Source organism: Hemitrygon akajei, chromosome 11, assembly GCF_048418815.1.
Source record: "Hemitrygon akajei chromosome 11, sHemAka1.3, whole genome shotgun sequence".
Taxonomy (NCBI): domain Eukaryota; kingdom Metazoa; phylum Chordata; class Chondrichthyes; order Myliobatiformes; family Dasyatidae; genus Hemitrygon; species Hemitrygon akajei.
The window spans coordinates 115394501-115416913 of NC_133134.1; the positions used below are offsets into that span (position 1 = coordinate 115394501).

General features: G+C 42.8%; 1 protein-coding gene across 1 annotated transcript in view; it reads left to right on the forward strand.

Annotated features, from left to right (window-relative positions):
- The first annotated feature begins 4552 nt into the window (after positions 1–4552).
- bmp7b (bone morphogenetic protein 7b) overlaps positions 4553–22413 on the forward strand; it is a 141681-nt gene continuing 123820 nt past the window's right edge. The window contains exon 1 of the mRNA XM_073061549.1: positions 4553–5249. Coding sequence (XP_072917650.1) covers positions 4856–5249 — 394 coding nt within the window. The 5' untranslated portion in view covers positions 4553–4855. The remainder of the gene's footprint in view (positions 5250–22413) is intronic.

The window sequence follows — 22413 nt, forward strand, 5'->3', positions numbered from 1 at the left end:
CTAGGGTAAATTGCCTCTTGACCCATTTTGCCAACAGTGTCAGCTGCTCTTCACCTGTGCCGGGTACATTGCCACATGTATACCAACTCATGCTTGCAAGGAACTCTGATTGCCTGAAATAACGCAGAGATCTTCCTGCATTCGAGTCGCTTTCCATATTCCAGGCTAAAACTTTAATGCAGTCCTGTGGGATTGCTTGAAAGTCAGAGGTGGCAGCTTCAGGATGAGGTTCAGCTGCACTCACGTGCAGAAGTATGAGATCCTATGACAATAATTCAAAGAGCAGGGAATTCTTCTTAATGCCATGGCCAATATTTGTTTTCAGCTCGTATCATTTAAACATATTCTTTGACATTTCCTTATTGCTGTTTGGAGGATCTTGTTCTTTATGAAATTTCAACAATACAATAGCTACTATACAGTAGGTACAGGAGATACAGAAGCCTGAAGGCAGACTCTCGGTGACTCAGGAACAGCTTCTTTCCCTCTGCCAAATGACTCCTAAATTGACATTGAATCCATGAACACTACTCACTTTTTTATTATGATTTTTGTTTTTGCACTGCCTACCTACTGTAATTAATTTGTTTATTTTCGATATTTATCACACATTGCAATGTACTGCTCCCAATAAGATAACAAATTTCATGATATATGCCGGTGACATTAAACCTGATTCTGATACAGGAAAATATATACTTAGTGTCCACTTTATTAGGTACAGGAGGTACGTTCATGGTCATCTGCTGCTGTAGCTTATCCACTTCAAGGTTCAACATGTTATGCATCCAGTGATGCTCTTCTGCACATCACTGTTATAATATGTGGCTATTTGTGTTACTGTCGCCTTTCTCTTAACTCGATCCAGAATGGCTGTTCTCTTCTGACCTCTCTCATTAACAAGGCATTTTCACCCACAGAACTGCTGCTCACTAGATGCTTTTTGTTTTAGACACCTTTCTCTGTAAACTCGAGAGAATGTTGTGCTTGCAAATCCCAGGAAATCAGCAGTTTCTGAGATACTCAAACCACCCCATCTGGCACCAACAATCATTCCATGGTCAAAGTCACTTAGAGCATATTTTCCCCCATTCTGATGTCTTGTCTCAACAACAGCTGAGCCTCTTGACCACGTCTGCATGCTTTTATGCGTTGACTTGCTGCCACATGATTAACTGATTAGATATTTGCATAAACAAGCAAGTATACAGGTGTACCTAATAAAGTGGCCACTGACCATATTCTTAGTTAAATGTAGTTAATGTATAGCAATGATGTGAATGCAAGCTTTTTGTTCATCAGAGATGAAATGGTTTTCATTTATTGTGCCCTCCTCTGAAATTAGGTATCCGAATTTTGTCCCAAGTCTGTGGACAATTACTTCCCCTGGGTTTCATTCAGGGTATTTGAGAAACTAGCAGCGTATCAAATATATGTAGCTCGGGCTTCCTCCTACATTATAAAGGTTGGTTGGCAGGTTATGGCTACTGTAAATTACTCCTTAATGTATTAATTGTAAAAGAGAATCAAAAGGACAATAGTGTGCCATGTGTGGGGGAGAATATGGACAATGCCACCATCCCTACATTGGACAATACCATCACCCCTATTCCTGAATTACTCCAAACTGTGATCCTAATGTTATCAGGCCTATTTATAAACAAAGCTCTAACCAACCTGGACATCAACATCTGTACCTTAGACCCTACCCAGACCCTAAGCCTGACTACCTAGCTCATGATAGAGCTGGCCCAAGAAGTTGCAGATGGAGTTCAACTCAGGAAGCTGTGATGTAACTCACTTTGGAAGGTCGATTTTGAATGCACAATATAGGGATAATGGTAGGATTTTTAGCAGAATAGAGGAACAGAGGGATCTTGAGTCCACGTCCATTGATCCCTCAAAGTTGCCACGCGAGTTGGGAGTGTTGTTTAGAAGCTGTATGGTGTGTTGGCCTTTATTAGATGGATGGTTGATTTCAAGAGCCCTGAGCTAATGTTGCAGTTCCATGAAATCCTGGTTAGACCAGAGCACCCTTGGAACATTCCGTGGAACACACTGCCAGGTGTGGTGGGGCAGAGGCAAATACGTTAGGAACATTTACATACATGGATGATGAAGAAGGTGGAGGGAAGGATTAGGTTGATCTTAGAATGGGGCATATACTGTGCTATATTCTATGTTTTATGGTTAAGGGCAAGTAACTTTACCTAATCCTTAACACTAACTTTAATCACAATCAGAATTAGGTTTATTACCACTGATATATGTCAAGAAAGTTGTTACTTTGTGGCAACAGTAGAGTTCAGGATACAATAAATTACTACGAGTTACAATAAAAAAGGTAAATTAAATAAATAGTGCAAAAGAGGAATAGTGAGGTAGTGTCCATGGGTTAATGGACCATTCAGAAATCTGACGGTAGAGGGGAAAATGTTGAGTGTGCACCTTTGGATTTCTGTACCTCCTCCCTCATGGTAGTAATGAGAAGGTGGCATGTCCTGAATGGTGAGGGTCCTTAATGATGGATGCTGCCTTCTTGAGGCATCGCCTTTTAAAGATGACCTCAATGGTGAGGAGAATTGTGTCCATGATGGAGCTGGCTGAATGTACAACCCTCTGTAGCCTCTTTTGATCCTGCGCATACCAGGCAGTGATGAAACCCATTAGAATGTCTCCACTTTCCATCTGTAAAAATTTGCTAGTCATTGCTGACATACCAAATCTCCTCAAACTTCTAATGAAGTACAGCCACTGGTCTGCCTTCTTCATGAATGCATCATTGGGTTCAGCCCAGGTTTGAACCACTGAGATGTTGGTACCTAGGAACATAAAGGTGCTGACCCCTCTGTGAAAACTGATCTGCATTCTCCTGACTTCCCCAAGCTCCAACCATAACTAGAACCACAATGCACCCTAAGCACACAATCTCTACCTATTTCTGTCCCTCACACATCTCCTGGCCTAGAATACAGTCTTAGTACAGTCTAGAATCAAACCTGGACCCAGAACATTAATTCAGTTCTACAAAAGGCAAAGGCAGTGAATCCAACACAAAACACCTGGCAATGTCACAGCCCTGTTTGTACAGATGAGTACCACCATCTTCCCCAGCAGGTTGAGGTGATTCGCTGTTCATTAATGGAGTCATAATTTCTCATCCATGATACTAAGATCCCTCTCACTACGTGGATTACTGGTTAATGGTGGTACTGAGCCACAGTACCTCATCTCCTGACCTGTTCTAACCTGCCTGATCCTGATGTGCTTGGACATGTCACGGCTGGACTTGGTGCCACAACTCACTCATTGAAGGGATGATGCAGTCAAGGCTCCAACATCTTGCTCCTTCCCAGTAATAACCACATGACATGTCCCACATGTGGGCAGAAACAGGTTGGATACAGTTCTCCACCCCATCAAAGTGCTATTCAAACCACTTGGGTGTCCACTGCCAAAATAGCACAAAGAGGAATAAAGCCTCTCTCTGGATGTGGTTAGTAGCTTCAAAATTAAAATGAAGAAATTTAAAGATACATAGAACATAGAATAGTACAGCACATTACAGGCCCTTCAGCCCACAATGTTGTGCTGACCCTCAAATCCTGCCTCCCATATAACCCCCCCCCCACCTTAAATTCCTCCATATACCTGTCTAGTAGTCTCTTAAACTTCACTAGTGTGTCTGCCTCCACCACTGACTCAGGCAGTGAATTCCACGCACCAACCACTCTCTGAGTGAAAAACCTTCCTCTAATATCCCCCTTGAACTTCCCTCCCCTTACCTTAAAGCCATGTCCTCTTGTATTGAGCAGTGGTGCCCTGGGGAAGAGGAGCTGGCTGTCCACTCTGTCTATTCCTCTTAAAATCTTGTACACCTCTATCATGTCTCCTCTCATCCTCCTTCTCTCCAGAGAGTAAAGCCCTAGCTCCCTTAATCTCTGATCATAATCATAATAGTGGCATACCTGCCACTAAAATTTTTTTTAAAAGGAAGAACATTTTTGGTTTATATTCCCTCTTTAAACAGATTATCACTCATTCATCTTTTGCATAATCTTGCTGTGAACTAAATGCTTGACATGTTAGTTTGTGATAAATAATAGTAACTGCCTTTTTATTTGTTGTACAGGAAAAGTTTGGTGTGCTTCTGAAAGCTATCTCTCTCTGTCTCTCCCTGTTCTCTGCCCCACCAACAACAACCCCCAAACACCCGTTCAAGATCCACCTACAACTCCAACCACCGTTCTCCTCCTTAAACACATTCTCAGAAAGGAAACTTTATCAAATAAGAGTAAAACTGCAGATAAAATAAAGGGAATTAAATCTTCCCCCAAACAACTGGAAGATTGAAATAATTTCATTCAGTAAAAAGAAAAGGCATGGAGACATCCTGATCCTGCGTCAGCCCTCACCTCTTCACCAAAAAGTGGTTAAATTCAAAAGCCCATCCCTCTTGCTTAATTACAGACGCCCTTAAGACATCCAGATAATTTTCTGTTGCTACTTTTGAACTTAGACTAGAGGGTGCTCCTCCCACACAAGCAGCCTCCTGCTGGCTCCGTCTGCACTAGACAACTGCACTGATTTACATGCAGAAGGACTGTAGCTCCTGTAGGTGAAGTAACTCACGAGCTTCTCTCGCTGAACTGTGGGAGCCAGTTCACACAGCATGGGTCTTGAACTACAACCTCACTCGGATAGCTTTGCCTAGTGCCTAGGCAGCCTTGCCTGAGCTGTAAAGAGCTGGAGGGGAGAGAGAGAGAGGGAGAGACAGACAGACAGACAGAGAGACAGAGAGAGACGTGACCATGTTTGTGTAGGGGATTAACGTAGCTGTCCAACCTGATTAAGGATGAACTTCCTGCTGTTAATTAAAAGAGCTGCAGTGGGGCTTCTGTGGAACTGCTTTGTGCTGCATTTGGTTCTGGGCAACCTGACCACAGACAACGTCATCCATTCCAGCTTTATCCATGGGCGCCTAAAGAGTCAGGAGAGGCGGGAGATGCAAAGAGAAATCCTCTCAATCCTGGGTCTGCCTCATCGCCCCCGACCCCACTTGCACGGCAAGCACAACTCTGCCCCCATGTTCATGCTGGATCTCTACAATTCCATGCTAACGGAGGATGCGAGGGGTTTCTCATACCCTTACCAGGCCATCTTCACCACCCAGGGACCCCCACTGGCCAGCCTGCAAGACAGCTCCTTCCTCAGTGATGCTGACTTGGTTATGAGCTTTGTCAACCTGGGTAAGTTGAAACTTCTTTCACTTCAGCTGGGAAGTTGATCTAATGCTTCAGATCTGGATTTTTATGCACGAACCTCCCCATATGGCACACCTTGCTTTAGGCGATTAATAATATTCACGATAAAGCTTTGCATTTTGCATGAGAATCTCGTAGCAGTTACAATCAAGTGATTGGCAGAAAGCTGTCCAGCAAAACATTGTTTAGTTTATTTATGTCTGGTTATCTTTTTGCACTCCCTTTCCTCTTTCGACTGTTAAAGAAGATTAACTGTGGACATCACTTAAGGTCAATCCAGCTGGTAGCTCCCAAGCCAGTCAGTGGGCTTCACCGTCAGGCCATTCCAGGATTATCAGCTTCTACCCCTGCCCCCAGCTTTTCTATTCTATCTCCCTGAAATTACCTCACCAGTGACAATTTTTCCTTTGAAAAGCTACAATCATTTTTTTCCCCATAAAACGCAATGTTCTCTGGAAACCAGAACAATGGCAGCAGGCGAGAAGGGGGCTGCAGAAACAGGCCAGCCTACGCAGGAAGCTGCTACAAGGAATGACAATTACATGTTGCATCCTTAGGATGACCAACAGTGAAATCACAGCTGAAATGAGGTGAACGCTTGGCTCAGTGAATGCAGGCAACTGCCACTTCAATGAAAAAGTGATCTGGATTGCGACATGAGAAAAGAAAATAAACATTGGACTACAGGCAATGGACAGAGGAGTGAGACCAGCATGATATTTATTCTATGTAATTGCCACGCACAGGCATGATGAGTTGAATGGTTTCTTTCTGACCTGTAATAGTTTCATCCATTTGCAGCCTTTAAACTAAACAGAGAGGAATTCAGGGTAATGACAATGGTAAAAGTGCAGTTGTTTAATTTCTGTTGGTGAGGTTTTACAGCTGGTGCTACAGTTTAAGAGTTAAAGTCTCAGGTCCCCGATAAAATAATTTGCTGAGAGGCAGGGAAAGTGCACTGGTGAAGTGAGCACTCTGCAGCTGTCTCCCCATTGCTCCATTTTGTGGAGCTGCTATGTGCAATCCCCAGTCAATGCATTCACCTCAGTCACAGTAGGCAGGTGTTACTACTTCTGCTAACCTTTACAAACTGGCTAGAATATTCTTTTACTCTCCTGCTTTGTCCTCTCCTTGCTCTACTCTCCTAGGACAAGTTCTATCACCAAATGAAACCTCTCCTGATTTCTTCCCATTTAAACTATTGTTGAACAGCATCAACAGGTCTCTTGACCGTATTTAAATGCTAACCCAGGGTCTTGCCCTTCATTCAAACTACATCGGACGTGCTATGGGGTGGTTATCTGGTGCTTTGTGTTTTCTGAACACCATGCAAAAACAAACAGTTGTTACACCTCTAAATCGTTCTCTGGCCGAGACTACGTTGTTTCAAACACAAACTCAATAGTGTGTGTCGGATGTTCAGTTTCCTAGAATACTGAGAAGGGTTGCACTCCGATTCTTAATGTTATGCGACAAACACGTTCATGAGCATTCACAATGCAGTAGATGTAATTTTCTTACACAGTTGATGGTGGGCAGTCTTGCCCCCGTTTGCTGTCTGTGCACTCCGTTATGAGTCCGGTATTCCACAGTACAATGATGTGAACTACTTACCTTCAGCCCCAATATCTTACCTCTCTAGGTTTTGAACTTCCAGTGTACAATCTCACTCATTTTTCAAGGTAAATAAAGATTGGCATGTGACTGACTGCAGACAATTGAAAATGTGCACATATTGGTTTATTATTGTCATGTACTAAGCTGCTGTGAAAAGCTGCATCTTGCATTCGGTTTATTCAAGTCAGATCATTACATTGAGGGAGAGCAACGTAAAACAAGAATAATGTGTAACAGCTACGGAGAAAGTACAGTGCAGGTAGACAATAAAGTGCAAGATCGTAACCAGGTAGATTGTGAGGTTAAGGTTCTATCTGATCATACAAGCGGTCTGTTCAGAAGTCTGCTAACAGCAGGGTAGAAGCTGTTCTTGAGCAGGTTTAGTCCTGCCAAAGGGTATCAGCCCAAATCGTCCACTGTACTTTTTCCATAGATGCTGCCTGGCCTGCTGAGCTCCCCCAGCATTTTGTGCGATAGGCTTTCCGGCTTTAGCAACTTCACTGAGACAGCGAGAAGTACAGACAGTGTCCATGGAGGGGAGGCTGGTTTCCGTGATGTGCTGACTGTATCCACAACTCTCTGCAGTTTCTTGCAATCCCGTGCAGAGCAGTTGCCACAGAGAGGGGTATTGCATCCAGATAGAATGCTTTCTATAGTGCATCGATAAAAAATGGTAAAGGTCAACAGGGACGTCAAATTTTTATAGCCTCCAGAGGAAGAAGATGTGCAGGTGAGCTCTCTTGAATGTGACGTTAATGCGTTTGGGCCAGCAAAGGCTGGTGGTGTTCACGGTTAGATACTTGAAGTTCTCAACCTCAACACCATTGGAAGCATACGCACTGCCCTACTTCTGGAAGTTATTGACAAACTCATGTTTAAACACCTTTCAATGACAACAGCAGTGCTTGCAGAGCATATGGAGAAACAGAGGATCAGCATCTGGGGGAAAATATTGGGTGGCAATCTAAGAGTATTCCTTGCCCATGCTTGTCCTGATAACTTTTGACCTAATGTGGTCTGGAGCCAAACAGGGCAAAGGTTGGATATGCTGGATCAAGTCTGGATAAAACTTGCCAGAAGATCTTTCAGCTCAGCTGTCATAACTTTTTTGGAAACTGAATCCTTAGGTAAATGGGGCTCAGAGTGAGGGTTGAAGCGGAGTAACACAAATGGTAGAGAAACATCATCCCGCAGCGCTCTGCTTCGATTGAAAGAACCTACCTTGACCTAGGTGTGAATGCAGACCTGCATCAAGATGTTTGACTGTCCTCTGAAAAGGCCGGATGCCGCTCAGTTATATCATCACCAATCCGTTAAAAACAAAAAGGATAAAATTAAATAGGCCACATGATCTCAACCTCAGCATCAAATTTAAACATCACAGAATTTGTTTTTAGCCAATTCAAACATGCAAAGTCCTCGTCATGTATATTTGGGAACCGTGGCAGCAGCCTGGGTGCAATGTATCCGAATCCCTGGGCACCATTGACAGGTTACGGTCACTGTAGAAGAGTGTAGTCTGGGAATCCAGAGCCCAACAAATCAGATTCATATTTATTGATCACATGTACATCAAAACATACAGTGAAGTACATCGTGTGCATTAACACCCAAGGATGTGCTGGGGGCAGCCCCCAAGTGGCACTGCACATTCTCTTGCCAACATAGCATGCCCGCCACGCTCCACAAAACAACACAAGCAGCCACAACAGAAGTAAACATGACAACAGCAGTGAAACAAGCCCCTTTCCCATCCCCACCACCACCCACACACTCACACAAGAGCCTCTAACTCCTGCACGAAGGGCATATCTTTCCATTTCCTTCACATTTGTGTACCTATCTAAGAAGCTCTTGAGTGTCTCTATTAGACTTGCCTCCATCCCAACCCCTGGCAGCACATTCCAGGCGCTCACCATACCCTGCGTAAAATATTTGCCCCATATGCTCCTCTTGCCCCTCTCACCTTGAATGCATGCCCTCTGGTCAAACATGGGCAAGGAAACTTCTTGATACCACCCAGAATTGTCCCTCCAATGATGAATTTGTGCTCCTCCATACTGAAAAACACTTTGAGATTTGGAGCAAAGGAGTGTGAGAGGCGATTGGGTAGAGGTGAACATGATTATAAGAGGTATCGATAGAGTGACAAACAGCACCTGTTTCCCAGCATGGCAATGGCTAATAGCAGAGGAAATCCTTTTATGGTGAGTTGAGGAAAGTTTAGGGAAGGTGTCAGAGGTAGGTTTTTTCCACACCAAGAGTGGTAAGTTCTTAGAATGCATTGGAATGTCGGTGATGTAATGGTGTGGCGGTAGAGGCAGATACATTGGGAACATTTAAGAAACTCCAAGATAGGCTCATGGATGGAAGAAAAAAAATAGAAGTTATGGGCTGTGTAAAAGGGAGAGTTTAAATTGATCATGGAGTTGGTTTATATGGGTTGCCTAACATCATGGCCAAAGGGCCAGTACTATGCTGTACTGTTCTATGCTCTATGAAAATAGAAAGAGGGTAGAAGGTGCCCTGGGTTGATGTTTTCAATTTCCATCACTAAGACAGAACAGTAGCTCCGCCACTGATAGAGATGGTCATGTCTTGTAGGATATCGATCAGAATCAGGTTTCATCAGCAGGTGTTGTGAAATTTGTTAACTTATCAGCAGCAGGGCAATGCAATACATGATAATATAGGGGGAAAAAGTAAAGCAGAGTAAGTATTAAATTGTTAAATTTAAAATAGTGCAAAAACAGAAATAATTATTTTAAAAAGTGAGGTAGTGTTCATGGATTCAATGTCTATTTAAGAATCAGATGGCAGAGGGAAGGAAGCTGTTCCTGAATTGCTGAGTGTGTGCCTTCGGGCTCCTGTACCTCCCTCCCGGAGAGACAATAAGAAGAGGGCATGTTCTGAGTACTGGAGGTCCTTAATAATGGATGCTGCCTTTCTGAGGCACCATTCCTTGAAGACGTCTTGGATACTACAGAGGCTAGTACCCAAGAGGGAGCTGACTAATTTTACAACTTTCTGCAGCTTCTTTCAATCCTGTTCACGAGCAGCAACCCCACCCACTCATACCAGACAGTGATGCAGCCTGTCAAAGTGTTCTCCACGGCACATCTGTAGAAGCTTGAGTGTTTTAGGCGACAAACCAAATCTCCTTAAATGCTAAATGAAGTATAGCCGCTGTCTTGCCTTCTTTATGGCTGCATCAATATGTTGGGACCAGGTTAGATCCTCAGAGAACTTAACACTCTGGAACTTAAAATCCCTCACTTTCTACACTTCCATCCTTCAATGAGGATATCGTACTAGATCTGCAATAGATGGTGAGCCAATCAACACATGGGATAAACCTTCTTTATCTCATCCTCAAGCTAAAGTGTCTACATGAGTTGATAGAGTAGTTAAGGGGGCACATGGCATGCTTGCATTGAATTCAAGCTTCAGAAAATGATATTGCAGCTTTAAAAAACTCTAGTCAGTTCACATCTGGACTATTGCATTCAGTTTTGGTTGTCCCATTATAGGAAGAACGTGGAGACATTGGAGCTGGTTTACCAGAATGCCACCTAGATTAGAGGGCATGTGCTATAAGAAGAGGTCGGACAAACTTTCATTATTTTCTCTGGAGCAGCAAAAGCTAAGGGGAGATCTGATAGAAGTTTACAAGATTATACAATGCATAGGTAGGGTAGACAGCTAGTATCTCTTTCCCAGGGTTAAAATGTCCAATACCAGAGGGCATGCATTCAAGGGAAGAGGGGTAAGAAGATGTACGAGGGAAATTTTTCACAGAGCGTGGTGAGTGCCTGTATCATGCTGCCGGGAGTGATGGTGGAGGCAAATACAATAGAGTCCCTTAGATAAGCACATGAATGTGCTGGAAATGGAAAGATATGGGCATTGTGTAGGCAGAAGGGAATAATTCAGCTGGGTATTTGATTACCTGGGCACAACGTTGTGGGCGAATGGGCCTGCTCCTGCACTGTACTCTCCTGTGTTCTGTCTATACCACAGAAGCACCAGGCAATGCTCACATCCAACAATAAAGAATTTAACCAGCTGCCCTTAATAGTCGATGGCATTACCACCAGTCCCCCATCATTAATGGGATCAGAGACTCAACTGGTCACAAAAGTATCTACAAGAGACACATAGTAAACTTCAACAAGTGCTTCATCTCCAGACTCCCCAAGGCCTCACTAATAGCCACAAGGCAAACATGCCGATTGTAGTGGAATATTCTTCATTTGTTTAGATGAATGCAACACCAACAACTCTCAAGAAACCCGACAACACATAAGCACCATTTCTAAGAAGGCACAGCAGCATCTCTACCTTCTAAAGGCTGATTTATACTTGTGTGTCGCATCTACCCTATGCCGTACCTACGCCGTATCCTACACCGTAGGGTGACGTGCACCTCCCTAAAAAAGTAATACGCGTCGCGGCGACGCAGACCGCAACAACTGTGATTGGTCCGCTTGATAGCATCACATTTCCTCCTACGCATTTCCGGTTGCTTCTTCTCCGCCATGTCTGTACACCGATGTGAAATAGATTAACCAAATCGTCAAATCTACCTGCCGACATGTGAAAATGTTTGAAATGCATTTCCTCGTCTGTGTCTCTCACAAAGAAACTCAACACAGTGGCATAGAAACCCCCCCCCAACAACTAGCATTTTGGCGCACACCAACGCATGCTCGCTACGGTGTAGAGCGACGCAGAAGTGAAAATCAGGGCTACGGTGTAGCCCGTACGCACAAGTATAAATCTGCCTTTAGAAGTTTGCGCAGATTAAGTATGCCATCGAAAACTTTGGCAAACTTTTATAGACGCACAGTGGAGAGTATCCTAACTGGTTGTTTGCATCACAGCCTGGTATGGAAGTACCAATTCCCCAATTCAGAAAACCCTACAAAAAGTAATGGATACAGGAAAAGCCCTCCCCACCACTGAACACATCTACCAGGAGTGCTGCCACAAGAAAGCAGCATCCATCATCAATGACCCCCATCACCCAGGGAGTGCTCTCTTCTCATCTGAAGGAGGAACAGGAGCCACCAGGTTCAGGAACAGTTATTACTCTTCAACCATCTGAACCAGTGTGGAGAACTTGACTCGCTAAACACTGAACTGTTTCCACATCCACTTTCAAGGACTCAACAGTTCATGTTCTCAGTATTATTTATTTATTGATTTAGTTATTATTATTATACTTATTTTTCTGCTTTGTATTTGCACAGTCTGAGTTCTTTTGCACGTTGGTCTTTGTGCGCAGTTTTTCATTGAATCCATTGTATTTCTTTGTTCTACTGTGAATGTCTGTAAGAAAATGAATCTCAGGGCAGTATATGAGTAAATATATGTGCTTTGATAGTAAACTTACTTTGAACTTGAACTTTGAAGACCCAGGACAAAGCAGTCATGTGCATTGATTCTCCACACCATATTCAGTGGATACGTATCATTTACAGATCGCACTATACTCAATCATACAGCAGCTGGAATTGCAATAGGCTTATTATTGTCATTTGTGTCGAAATAGAGTGAAAAGCTCGTCTTGCACACAGATCAGATCACTACACAGTGCATTGAGGTAGAACAAGGTAAGCAATAACAATGCAGAATAAAGCCACAGAGAAAGTACAGTATGGGGAAACAATAAGCTGTAAGCTCATGAAGAAGTAGATTATGAGGTCAAGACTCTATCTTGTCATACAAGGGAACCACTTAATAATAAGAGCTTATATTAAGAAATAAATAGCAGCTTTGAACCTGGTGGGACATGATTTCAGGCTTTTGTATCTTCTGTATGCTGGAAGGAGGCAGGAGAGAGAATTTCTGGGGTGGATCAGGTCTTTGATTTTGCTGACTGCTTTACCACACAGCAGCAAAAAGAGTAAACAGAGAGGAGGCTGGTTACTATGATGGGTTGTGCTGTGTCCACAACTCACTGCAGTTTCTTGCTACCACCTGCAGGGCTGCTCCCATACCAAGCCATGATGCCTCTGGATAGGATGTTTTCTGTGATGCATTGATAAGAATTGGTAAGGGTCTACAGGAACATGCCGAATTTCTTCAGGCTCCTCAAGACGTTTCTTGGCTGTGTTGTCGATGTGGTGATGTTGCTAAGATTGAAGCTGTCAGCCCTGTCAACCTCAACACCATTTCGCCCCCTGACCTACTACATTGACTGCCAAGAAGGACAAAGGCAGCAGACCATTATTTGCTGATTACTCCCTAAGTCAGACATCATTATGTAAATATTAAATCATCCCTTCATTGTCAGGCCTAAATTCTGGAAATCCCTACCCAACAGCATTTTGTGAGTGCCTTTGTGAGAAAGATCACATCAATTCAAGTAGGAGGCACACCACCATCGTCTCCATGGCAACTAGGACCAGGCAACAAACTCTGATGAATGTTTGCAGTTTGTGGAGTGATCGTTGTCTTTTATTCAGGGCTTGATTTATGCCACTGGCTCAGGGAATAAACAGTAAGAGTTAGAAAGTGATCTAATTCTGGTCTCAGGGAGTGGCCAACATCAGTAATTCAGGGGCTTTGTTTGCATTCTTGAGTAATAAACCATATCCATGGCTTCATAGAATGATCCTGGTCTGTCAAAGGAAGTGGCCCAGGTCTATAAGTCCTATCTGTATTACTCAGGACTAACCTAGCACCTGTAGCCTTGAGGTATGACTAAAGAAGTGATTGAGGTCTCACAGCAAGTTGTCACAAGCAACAATGTGATTTTGATGAAAATCAAATGAGCAATAAACTCTGGCCAGGAACTACAGCGAGCGCTGCCTTTTCTTCGGAGCAGTTCTAATGGATGGTTTACATTCACATAAAAGGGCAAGTGGGCTTCTGGTTACACATCTAGTTCAGAAAGCATCAGTGCAGCACACCCTAATAATGCCCTGGAATGTCAGCCCAGTGTCACTCAGAGTCATAGAGCATTACGGCACAAAAACAGGCTCTTTGGCCCAACTAGGTGGTGCTGGCCCAGTCTTCTGCCTATCCCATCTACCTGCATCTGGATCGCCACCCTCCACATCTCTCTCATCCATGTACCGATCCAAGCTTGTGTTAAATGTTACATTTAAACTCGCATCTACCAAATTGAGGTTCACATTTTAATCAGTTCCCTATGTTAATATGTTTCCACTGAATTCATTATTAGTCCTTGATGACTATCTTAGAATCAATGCCTGCTTTGGGCTCATCACAACTGTTTTTTTTTCTATATGAACCCCATAAAAAACTTCTATAATGTTAAAGGCACACTACCGGCTGATCCTCTCATTTTTCTCTAGAGAAGGCTACATCCAAATATTGCAACCCACCAGGTAAGGTTGTCCTATTGTGACATAACTATCCTATTCCACTCTGAAATAACCAATAAAATCACCTCATCAAAGCAGCCTGACCCAATGTGATAAAACCAAGAACTTAATTTACCAAACCAGCCGGCCTAACATTCACAAAATTTATAATCCTACCATACTAACCTGGCCTGATTGCTATAACTGAATCTAACCAGTTTATCCCAGTGTGGTTTAGCTAAAGGTGCCATGCCACCAAGCTAGTTTTAAAGCTAAATATTATGTCCCCTCAAAGTCATGCAGTTTATCTCTGACTATTTGGAAGTGGATTCAATAGAATCATGACTAGATCACTTTTCAGACAGTACATGGCTCAGAAACCCTGATCAATAGTCAGTGGGCAGAGCTCATTTAGCTAAGTGGCAACAGATAAAGAATTTACAAGCATGAATCTGCAAGCATCTTTCTATTATATGTTGAATCCCTCATACCTTGTAATGCATCTGGACCATTTTAATTATAGTAGAAGTCAGAAGGAGATGGACTGAATCTATGTCGTACCTTTTACAAACTCAGCATATATAAATGCAACGAAAAATCAATAAATGTGATCTCTTTCAGCATCACATCACAGTTAAGCTATTGAATGAATGTCTTCCATTTCAATATACTTATGTTTCAGTTAAAAAAAACTTCATCCAGCAATTCTTACAAATCGCCAGGTTAAATTGGGATTAACAATGGATCCTCGTGGATGCAGCAGTGTGACATCAATGGGGAAAGAAAAACATTATAGCAGATTCCCCCCACTGCTCTCAAATACTTTACAATAAGGTATATTATCTGAAACCTCCATCTTGGGTCTTTTTAAACCACCTGTTCCCATTTGGGCGCATGAATAAATAGGTTATTTTGTCTTGCACCATGTGCATTTGGTATCATGTAATTTGGTGAAAACCTTCTATGCGATATCCCTACTACCGCATCCTGTGCTCTATTTTAACACTCGCTTGTAATGAGAAAACGGTAACTATAAGAGACGATCGGTGGAAGAGGTAAAGGGCTGATGAAAATGGAATCTGAAAGGAGAGGGCAGTGGACTATGGGGGAAAGGGAAGAAGGAGGGGGTTACCAGAAGTTAAAGAAATCGATGTTCATGCCACCAGGTTGATGACTACCCAGACAGAATTTGAAGTGCTAAACTTCAACTTGGGAGTGATCTCATCATGACAGTAGAGGAAGCCATGAACTGACATTGCCGAATGGGAGTGGGAAGTGGAATTAAAATGGGTGGCCACCAGAAAGCCCGCCTTTTGTGGTGGATGGAGCAAAGGTGCTCAACGAAGCAGTTCCCCAATCTACATTGGGTCTCACCTGTGCAGAGGAGACGGTACTGCGAGCACTGGCTAGAGTAGAAAACCCCAACAGACTCATAGATAGTGTGTTGCTTCACCTGGAAGGACTGTTTTGGAGCCCTGAATGGTGGTGAGGGAGGAGGTGTAGAGACTGGTATTGCAGCCTGAAACTTCAACTGTGTATTCCTCTCCATAGATGCTGCCTGACCTGCTGAATTCCTCCAGCACTTTGTGCTCACTGCTCTGCAGTGTATTTCCAGCATATGTCATATGTCTTAGGTAAATGTAAGAGAGACCAGAAGATTCTCAGAAAGTAGTTTCACAGTGTGTGAAAAGTTAATAGCACAGCTGAGATTAATTTAGTATCAATCATTTTGATTCCAGGCATAGGAAACTGAACTTGAACACAGGTTAGGTTTTCTGACCTGATCAAGCTTTCAGAAGCAACCACCCCTCCCCCCACCCCCCAATCATCTCCTGGTCCTGTCATTCACAATAAAGGACCAAAGCAACAAGTTAATCAATTAATCTTTCAAACTGTGCTGTGGATAGTGTAGGAGGTTGCTATAGGTTACAAGTCATTGACAAAATGCAGAGCTGGGCTGAGAAGTGGCAGATAGAATTCAACCTGGAAAAATGTAACGTGATTCACCTTGGAAAGTTGAATTTGAATGCAGAGTTAAGGGTGAATGGCAGGATTCTTAGCAGTGTGGAGAAACTGAGAGATCTTGGGGTCCACATCCATAGATACGTCAAAGTTGCCACGCAAGTTGTGAGGGTTGTTAAGAGGTATGTAGTGTGTTGCCTTCTTTAGTCAGGGAATTGAGTTCAAGAGCCTCGAGGAAGTATTACAACTCTATAAAACTCTGGTTAAACCACAGTTGAAATGGCTTGTTCAGTTCTGGTCACCTCATTGTGGGAGTGGCGTACGTGTTTCGGATGGGTGTGTCGGAGATTAGCAAAATGCCGCCTGGATTAGAGATCATGCCTTGTGAGGATGGGATGAGCGAGCTAGGACTTTTCTCTTTGGAGTGGAGCAGGATGAGATGTGACTTGATGTACAAAATGTTACATGGTCTCCGATGTCATATGGTCTTATGATAAGAGGTATGGATTGAGTAGACGGCCAGAGATTTTTTCCCAGGATGGAAATTGCTAATACAAGAGGGGGGCACAATTTTAAGGTGATTGGAGGAATGTTTAGGGGGTTGTCAGATGTACTTTTTTTACACAAAGAGCGATGGGTGCATGAAATGTGATGCCTGAGGTGGTGGTAGAGGCAGATATATTATGGACATTTCAGAAACTCTTACATGGATGATAGACAAGTTGAGGGCTATGTGGGAGGGAAGTGTTAGATTGATCTTGGAATAGATTAAAAGGTTGGCACAACATTGTAGGCTGAAGGGTCTGTACTGCAATGTAATCTTTATGTTCTATGTTCCAACTAGAGATCAAAATGCGAGCTGTGACACCAAGGTTACTTTCAATACTCATACCTTGGAGTCCCAACACAAAAATGAATTATTACAAGAGATCAACTAAATCAATATACAGTAGGACAGAATCACATAGCCAATTCCATTTGAGTTTCATCAGATATCATTTTGCATCAAATGCGATTAAATCACATTGGAGATTGATCCCCAGTCAATGGCTAAGCAAACTAGGCTGAGTTAGGAGGGTCATTTGATATACACTTCAATCTGAATCAAGTATCAGCTTCATACTATGACTGTAAGCTTTGTTGGTAGTTAGTGCCATCTTCTCCCTCAGATTTACACCACTCTCTCAACTATTAGTTTTCTTAATAATTTTCTGACGATGGTGTCTGAAAAGAGGATGCTGTCCAAATTGCATGCCATCTTGGACAATGTCTCCCATCCACTCCGTAATGTACTGGTTAGGCACAGGAGTACGTTCAGCCAGAGACTCATTCCACTGAGATGCAACACTGAGGGTCATAGGAAGTCATTCCTGCCTGTGGCCATCAAACTTTACAACTCCTCCCTCGGAGTGTCAGACACCCTGAGCCAATAGGCTGGTCCTGGACTTATTTCCACTTGGAATAATTCACTTATTATTATTTAATTATTTATGGTTTTATATTGCTATATTTCTACACTATTCTTGGTTGGTGCGACTGTAACAAACCCCAATTTCCCTCGGGATCAATAAAGTATGTTTGTCTGTGATCTGCCTCCAACTCTTACTTCAATCTGGGGGAAAGGATAGAATGGGTGTGATTATATGGATAAAATCTGTCAGGCTGGGGTGTTTCAGTCTGCAGTATCAAGGTGAATAACCTTTTGTACACTGGCAAAAAGTTTTAAACTCCTGAGCTGTCTCTGGAACACTTTATTTAGTTTTGATGGATATCGTGGCAATCTGTAAAGGCTGGCAATCCTGGACTACAGCCTATCTGACCTGTACATTAGCATGACTTCAGGCAAAAAGGAATGTATGAAGAATATACTGCATCATTTAGAATTCTAAAATGTTTTTTCACATGGTCAGCATTTATTAGTATTTACCTAAGCATGTGATGGTGACTTGTTGGAATGTGAAAGACCATTTCCAAGAGTGTTTAAGGATACCTGTCCCATTCCCTCTTTGAAATCCATCAAAATGCTGGAAGAACCCAGCAGGTCTGGCAGCATCTATGGAGGGAAATAAATAGTCAACATTTTGGGCCGAGACCCTTCATCTGGACTGGTGAGTTCTTCCAGTGCTCTGTGTGTGTTGCTCAAGGTTTGCAGAATCTATTGGTCCCTTCTTTGGAACCAAGTAAAACTGAACAACCGGGTTGCACAGCCTTGGTGTCATAATGGATCTGAAGATGTTCATTAGGTAACTTACCCATGCCGTTACAAAGACTGTCATTTCTACCACAATCGTATACCCCAACTTCACCCCGTCTCATTTCCTCTGCTGCTAAGATGCTCCATTTTGATACTGTAGTATTCCAATGAATATGCTTCCTTTACCCTCAGTGAGCTACCCATACTTCAGTGACCAGCTTCTTAATGTTCTCTATCACCCTGACCTACAACGGCTTCCAGACAAGCAGCATTTGACTTAAATTCTCATCTCTCTATTCTACTTTATCCTAATATTTGTCTAAGATTCAAGTTTATTTGTTATGTGTCCATCGAACGTATAGTGAAATGTGTTGTTTGCATTAACGACCAACACACCCAATGCTATGCTGGGGGGAGAGAGCCCATATTCCAGTGTCAACATTACTCAGCACAACACAACACTCGACAAAACAACAACAGCAAAAGAAGCCTTATTCCTCCCTCCCACCCATGCACATACACAGTCCTCTAACCCCAAGTCTGTCTGTAGTCTTTGACCTCCAGCCTTCAATGAACCTAGATTTTGGACTTGGATTCAGACCCTATCAATACTATCCTCTTAAATGATCTCCTAATTTAACTCCTCTACCATTCCTTCAGCTACCAAAGCAACCTCACATTAAACTGCCTTGTCTTTGCCTCACAGCACCTCCTCCCCCTCCCCCCCCCCCCCCCCACCGCCCCTCCAACACTCCCACAAAGGAAAGAATCTCCTGAAAAGCTACCTCGTTGATCAGGCATTTACTTTTTCTACCCTATTATGTCTTTACACAGTTCAGTGACAGATATTGTTTAAAAATTCTCCACAGCACTTTCTTTGTTAAATACAGTTTGGGGCTTTAGCTGTAACACAATGAAATAAGGAATTGCCATGCATGATTGGACTTGAGAAGCTGAAGCTGTTCATCTTAGACTACAGATGTTTGTTTTGAGGAATTTGCAATGTATGAAGGGTCAGTAACTAGAAATCAACTGGCAAAAGAACCTGTGGCGTCACTGTGTAAAATATTAGGTAGAAGATTTCTAGCTCCCAGATGATCAGAATTTCAAGTGGCTTTTCCAGTGACAAAGGTGGTTACAATTTCAATTGAAGTTTCACAGAAAGAAACCGGATTAATTCCTGTTTAATAATTACAAACTAAACAATATGAAAACAAATCCTTTTTTGCATAAGTAATTGAGGAAGGAGAAATCTGGAGGATGGGGAAAGATTAAAAGAGTGGAACTAACTAGACTGCTCTTCTAAAGAGTAAGTGCAGATTTGATGGGACAATTAGTCCACCCTCTGGGCTGTGCCTTCCCATAATTTATTTTCAATGACTTTATTTCCTTAGCTGTTCTAAGAATGTTTTAATACAACTGGTACACAAAATGAAAAGGGCACCAAAGCCAAATGGGATTAAGTGAGAAAGAGCCCATTCTGGTAAGAATGACAGCTTTAATTCCCTTGAGGACATTAAAGTACAAACATGGCAGTGCTAATGCAAACTATAAAACAACCTCGGTTGGAACTTGATAAAATTGTCAGGTCTATTCATTTGCAGTCCGGTTTGCATCTGGATCCCCTCGTACCCAGCAACAGCTGTGCCTGGGCTGCAGTCTCCCAGTGTTTGGGTGAAAGGTGCCCTGGGCCAAGGGATGGAGTGAGGCACAGGCTGCTGGCACCTGTGTTGTTTTAAGAGTTTGGATCAGGCAGCCCCACGTTCCAGCTCGCTGCAGCCTTTCACTGGAACCTGGCCAAAGGGTCAATGTGGACATCCAGAAACACTCGCACGAGTTGTGCTGAGCCCAGCAGGCAACCAGCTGTACTGCTTTATTCATACAGTCACAGAAATGTGCTTGTTCTGGAAACAAGAGGGCCAGCCCCTCCATACCATGCTTTGGAAGGATACAAAACATGACCTATTATGAGGCAACGCTGGTTCGATCTGGTGTCCAAGTGCCATCCTGCTCTGGAGACAGGATGGACGTAGTCAGAAACAGAAACAGAATCACTGACAATACAGAGTGTCATGAAATTTGTTCATTGGCAGCAGTACAGAGAAGTACATAAAAGATACTCTACTTATTATGAAATAAGTAGAGAAAAAGAGAGCAAAAATAGTGAGGTGGTGTTCATGGGTTCAAATCTGATGGTGGAGGGCAAGAAGCTGTTCCTAAAACATTGAGCATATTCCCTGTGGCTCCACGTCATAAAAGACACTGAGGTACAGATGCTTTAACATGGATATAATCCCATTTAACAGTTAAAGAAGAATTTACAGTGTGTTAAAAATCTGTGTAGTATCTATGTCACACCATATGATATCATATTATTATAAATAAGGCCAATAGCCTGGAATTTCCTTGATGTGATTTACCCAACTGAGTAAATGTTACATCTGGCTTTGACAGATGTTTTTTTTTGCTCATGCTGATTTGCATGACCGTTGACATAAAACAAGTATAAACTGTCGCAAGCAACTAAAGTAGGTAGAAGCTATCTTTTAATCCCACTGTCCGGTCTGTGTCATTCAGCAATACCCAGAAACATGAGAAGATCCTCTGTGTGTGCTGTCTTTATTTTCATCTAATTACTTGAGTGAATATCTAATCAATAGACTTGTAGTTCAGCAAAGTCAGAATTATTAACAATTGTATCTCAATAATGGCCAGAGGCAGCAGGGCTGGGCACCCAGCCAAAGGACAAGATTGAACAGCTTTAGTTATTCATGTCGTAAGTCTCCTGGGGGCATTGGAGGCAAGACAAACAGACTCTTGGGTGTGAATGGCATTAATTTACCCAGAATTATCAACAATGTCAGCTAGAGCATGCTAACTAACGTCCTTACTCCCCGGCAATACTTAGTGGGCAAGGTAGAATGGTAAAGCTCCAGGTACCCCTTCTGTTTCTTCTCACCCACACTGGACTCCTGCAGGCCTTTTTGAATTTTATTTTAGAGATACAGCACAGTAACAGGGCTTTCTGGCCCTATGAGCCCATGCCATCCAATTTAACCCACTAATCCATCGGTCTTTGGAATGTGGGAGAAAACCGGAGCACTCAGAGGAAACTCACGCACTCACAGGGAGAACATACAAACTCCCTACAGCAGCAACGGGTCACTGGCACTATAATAGTGTTTCACTAGCTGCCGCACTATGATACCGCTCCCAACTTTTACCTACTTAATTTCTATATATCGATTATATATTAATCCAAGAACCCAGAATGTCATCTCAGGCTGTTCTTCATCAGGAATGATGAAGTGTGTTGGCCCAGAGAGTGGTCAAGGACTTGACAAATGCAGTATAATGTAAGAAAATGTGAAATTACGCATTTTGTAGAAAAAATAAGAGAAGTGTATTTAATAAATGTGAGAGATGCAGAGAACTGAGATGCAATAGAACTTGGCATCATACCTGACTTGCAGGTACAGCAAATATTTAGAATGTAATAGTCAGAGGAATAGGAGGAAGCTATGCTTCAATTTCCTGAGTGTCAACATCACAGAGCATCTATCCCCGACCAACGTATTGATGCAATCACCACACTATTGGCTACACTTCATTAGGAGGTTGGGGAGATTTGGTATGCCATTTCACCAAAGATGCCAGTTAATTTCTACAAACGTACAATGGGAAGCATTCTGCCTGGACTCATCATTGCCTGGCATAGAGGCTCCAATGTGCAGAGCTGAGAGAGCTGCAGAGGGTTTAGATTCAGCCAACTCCATCATGGGCATAACCATATGCAGGTTTGCTGATGACATCGCTGTTGAGGGCCGTATCAAAGGTAGTGATGAATCAGCATGCAGGAGTGAGATTGAAAATTTGGCAGAGTGGTGTAATAACAACAACCTCTCACTCAATGTCAATGAGACCAAAGATCTGAGTGTAGACTCCAGGAGGGGGAAATCAGAGGCCCACGAGCCAGTGATCATCAGAGGATCAGAGATGGAGAGTGTCAGTAACTTTAAATTGCTAGGTGTCACTCTCTCAG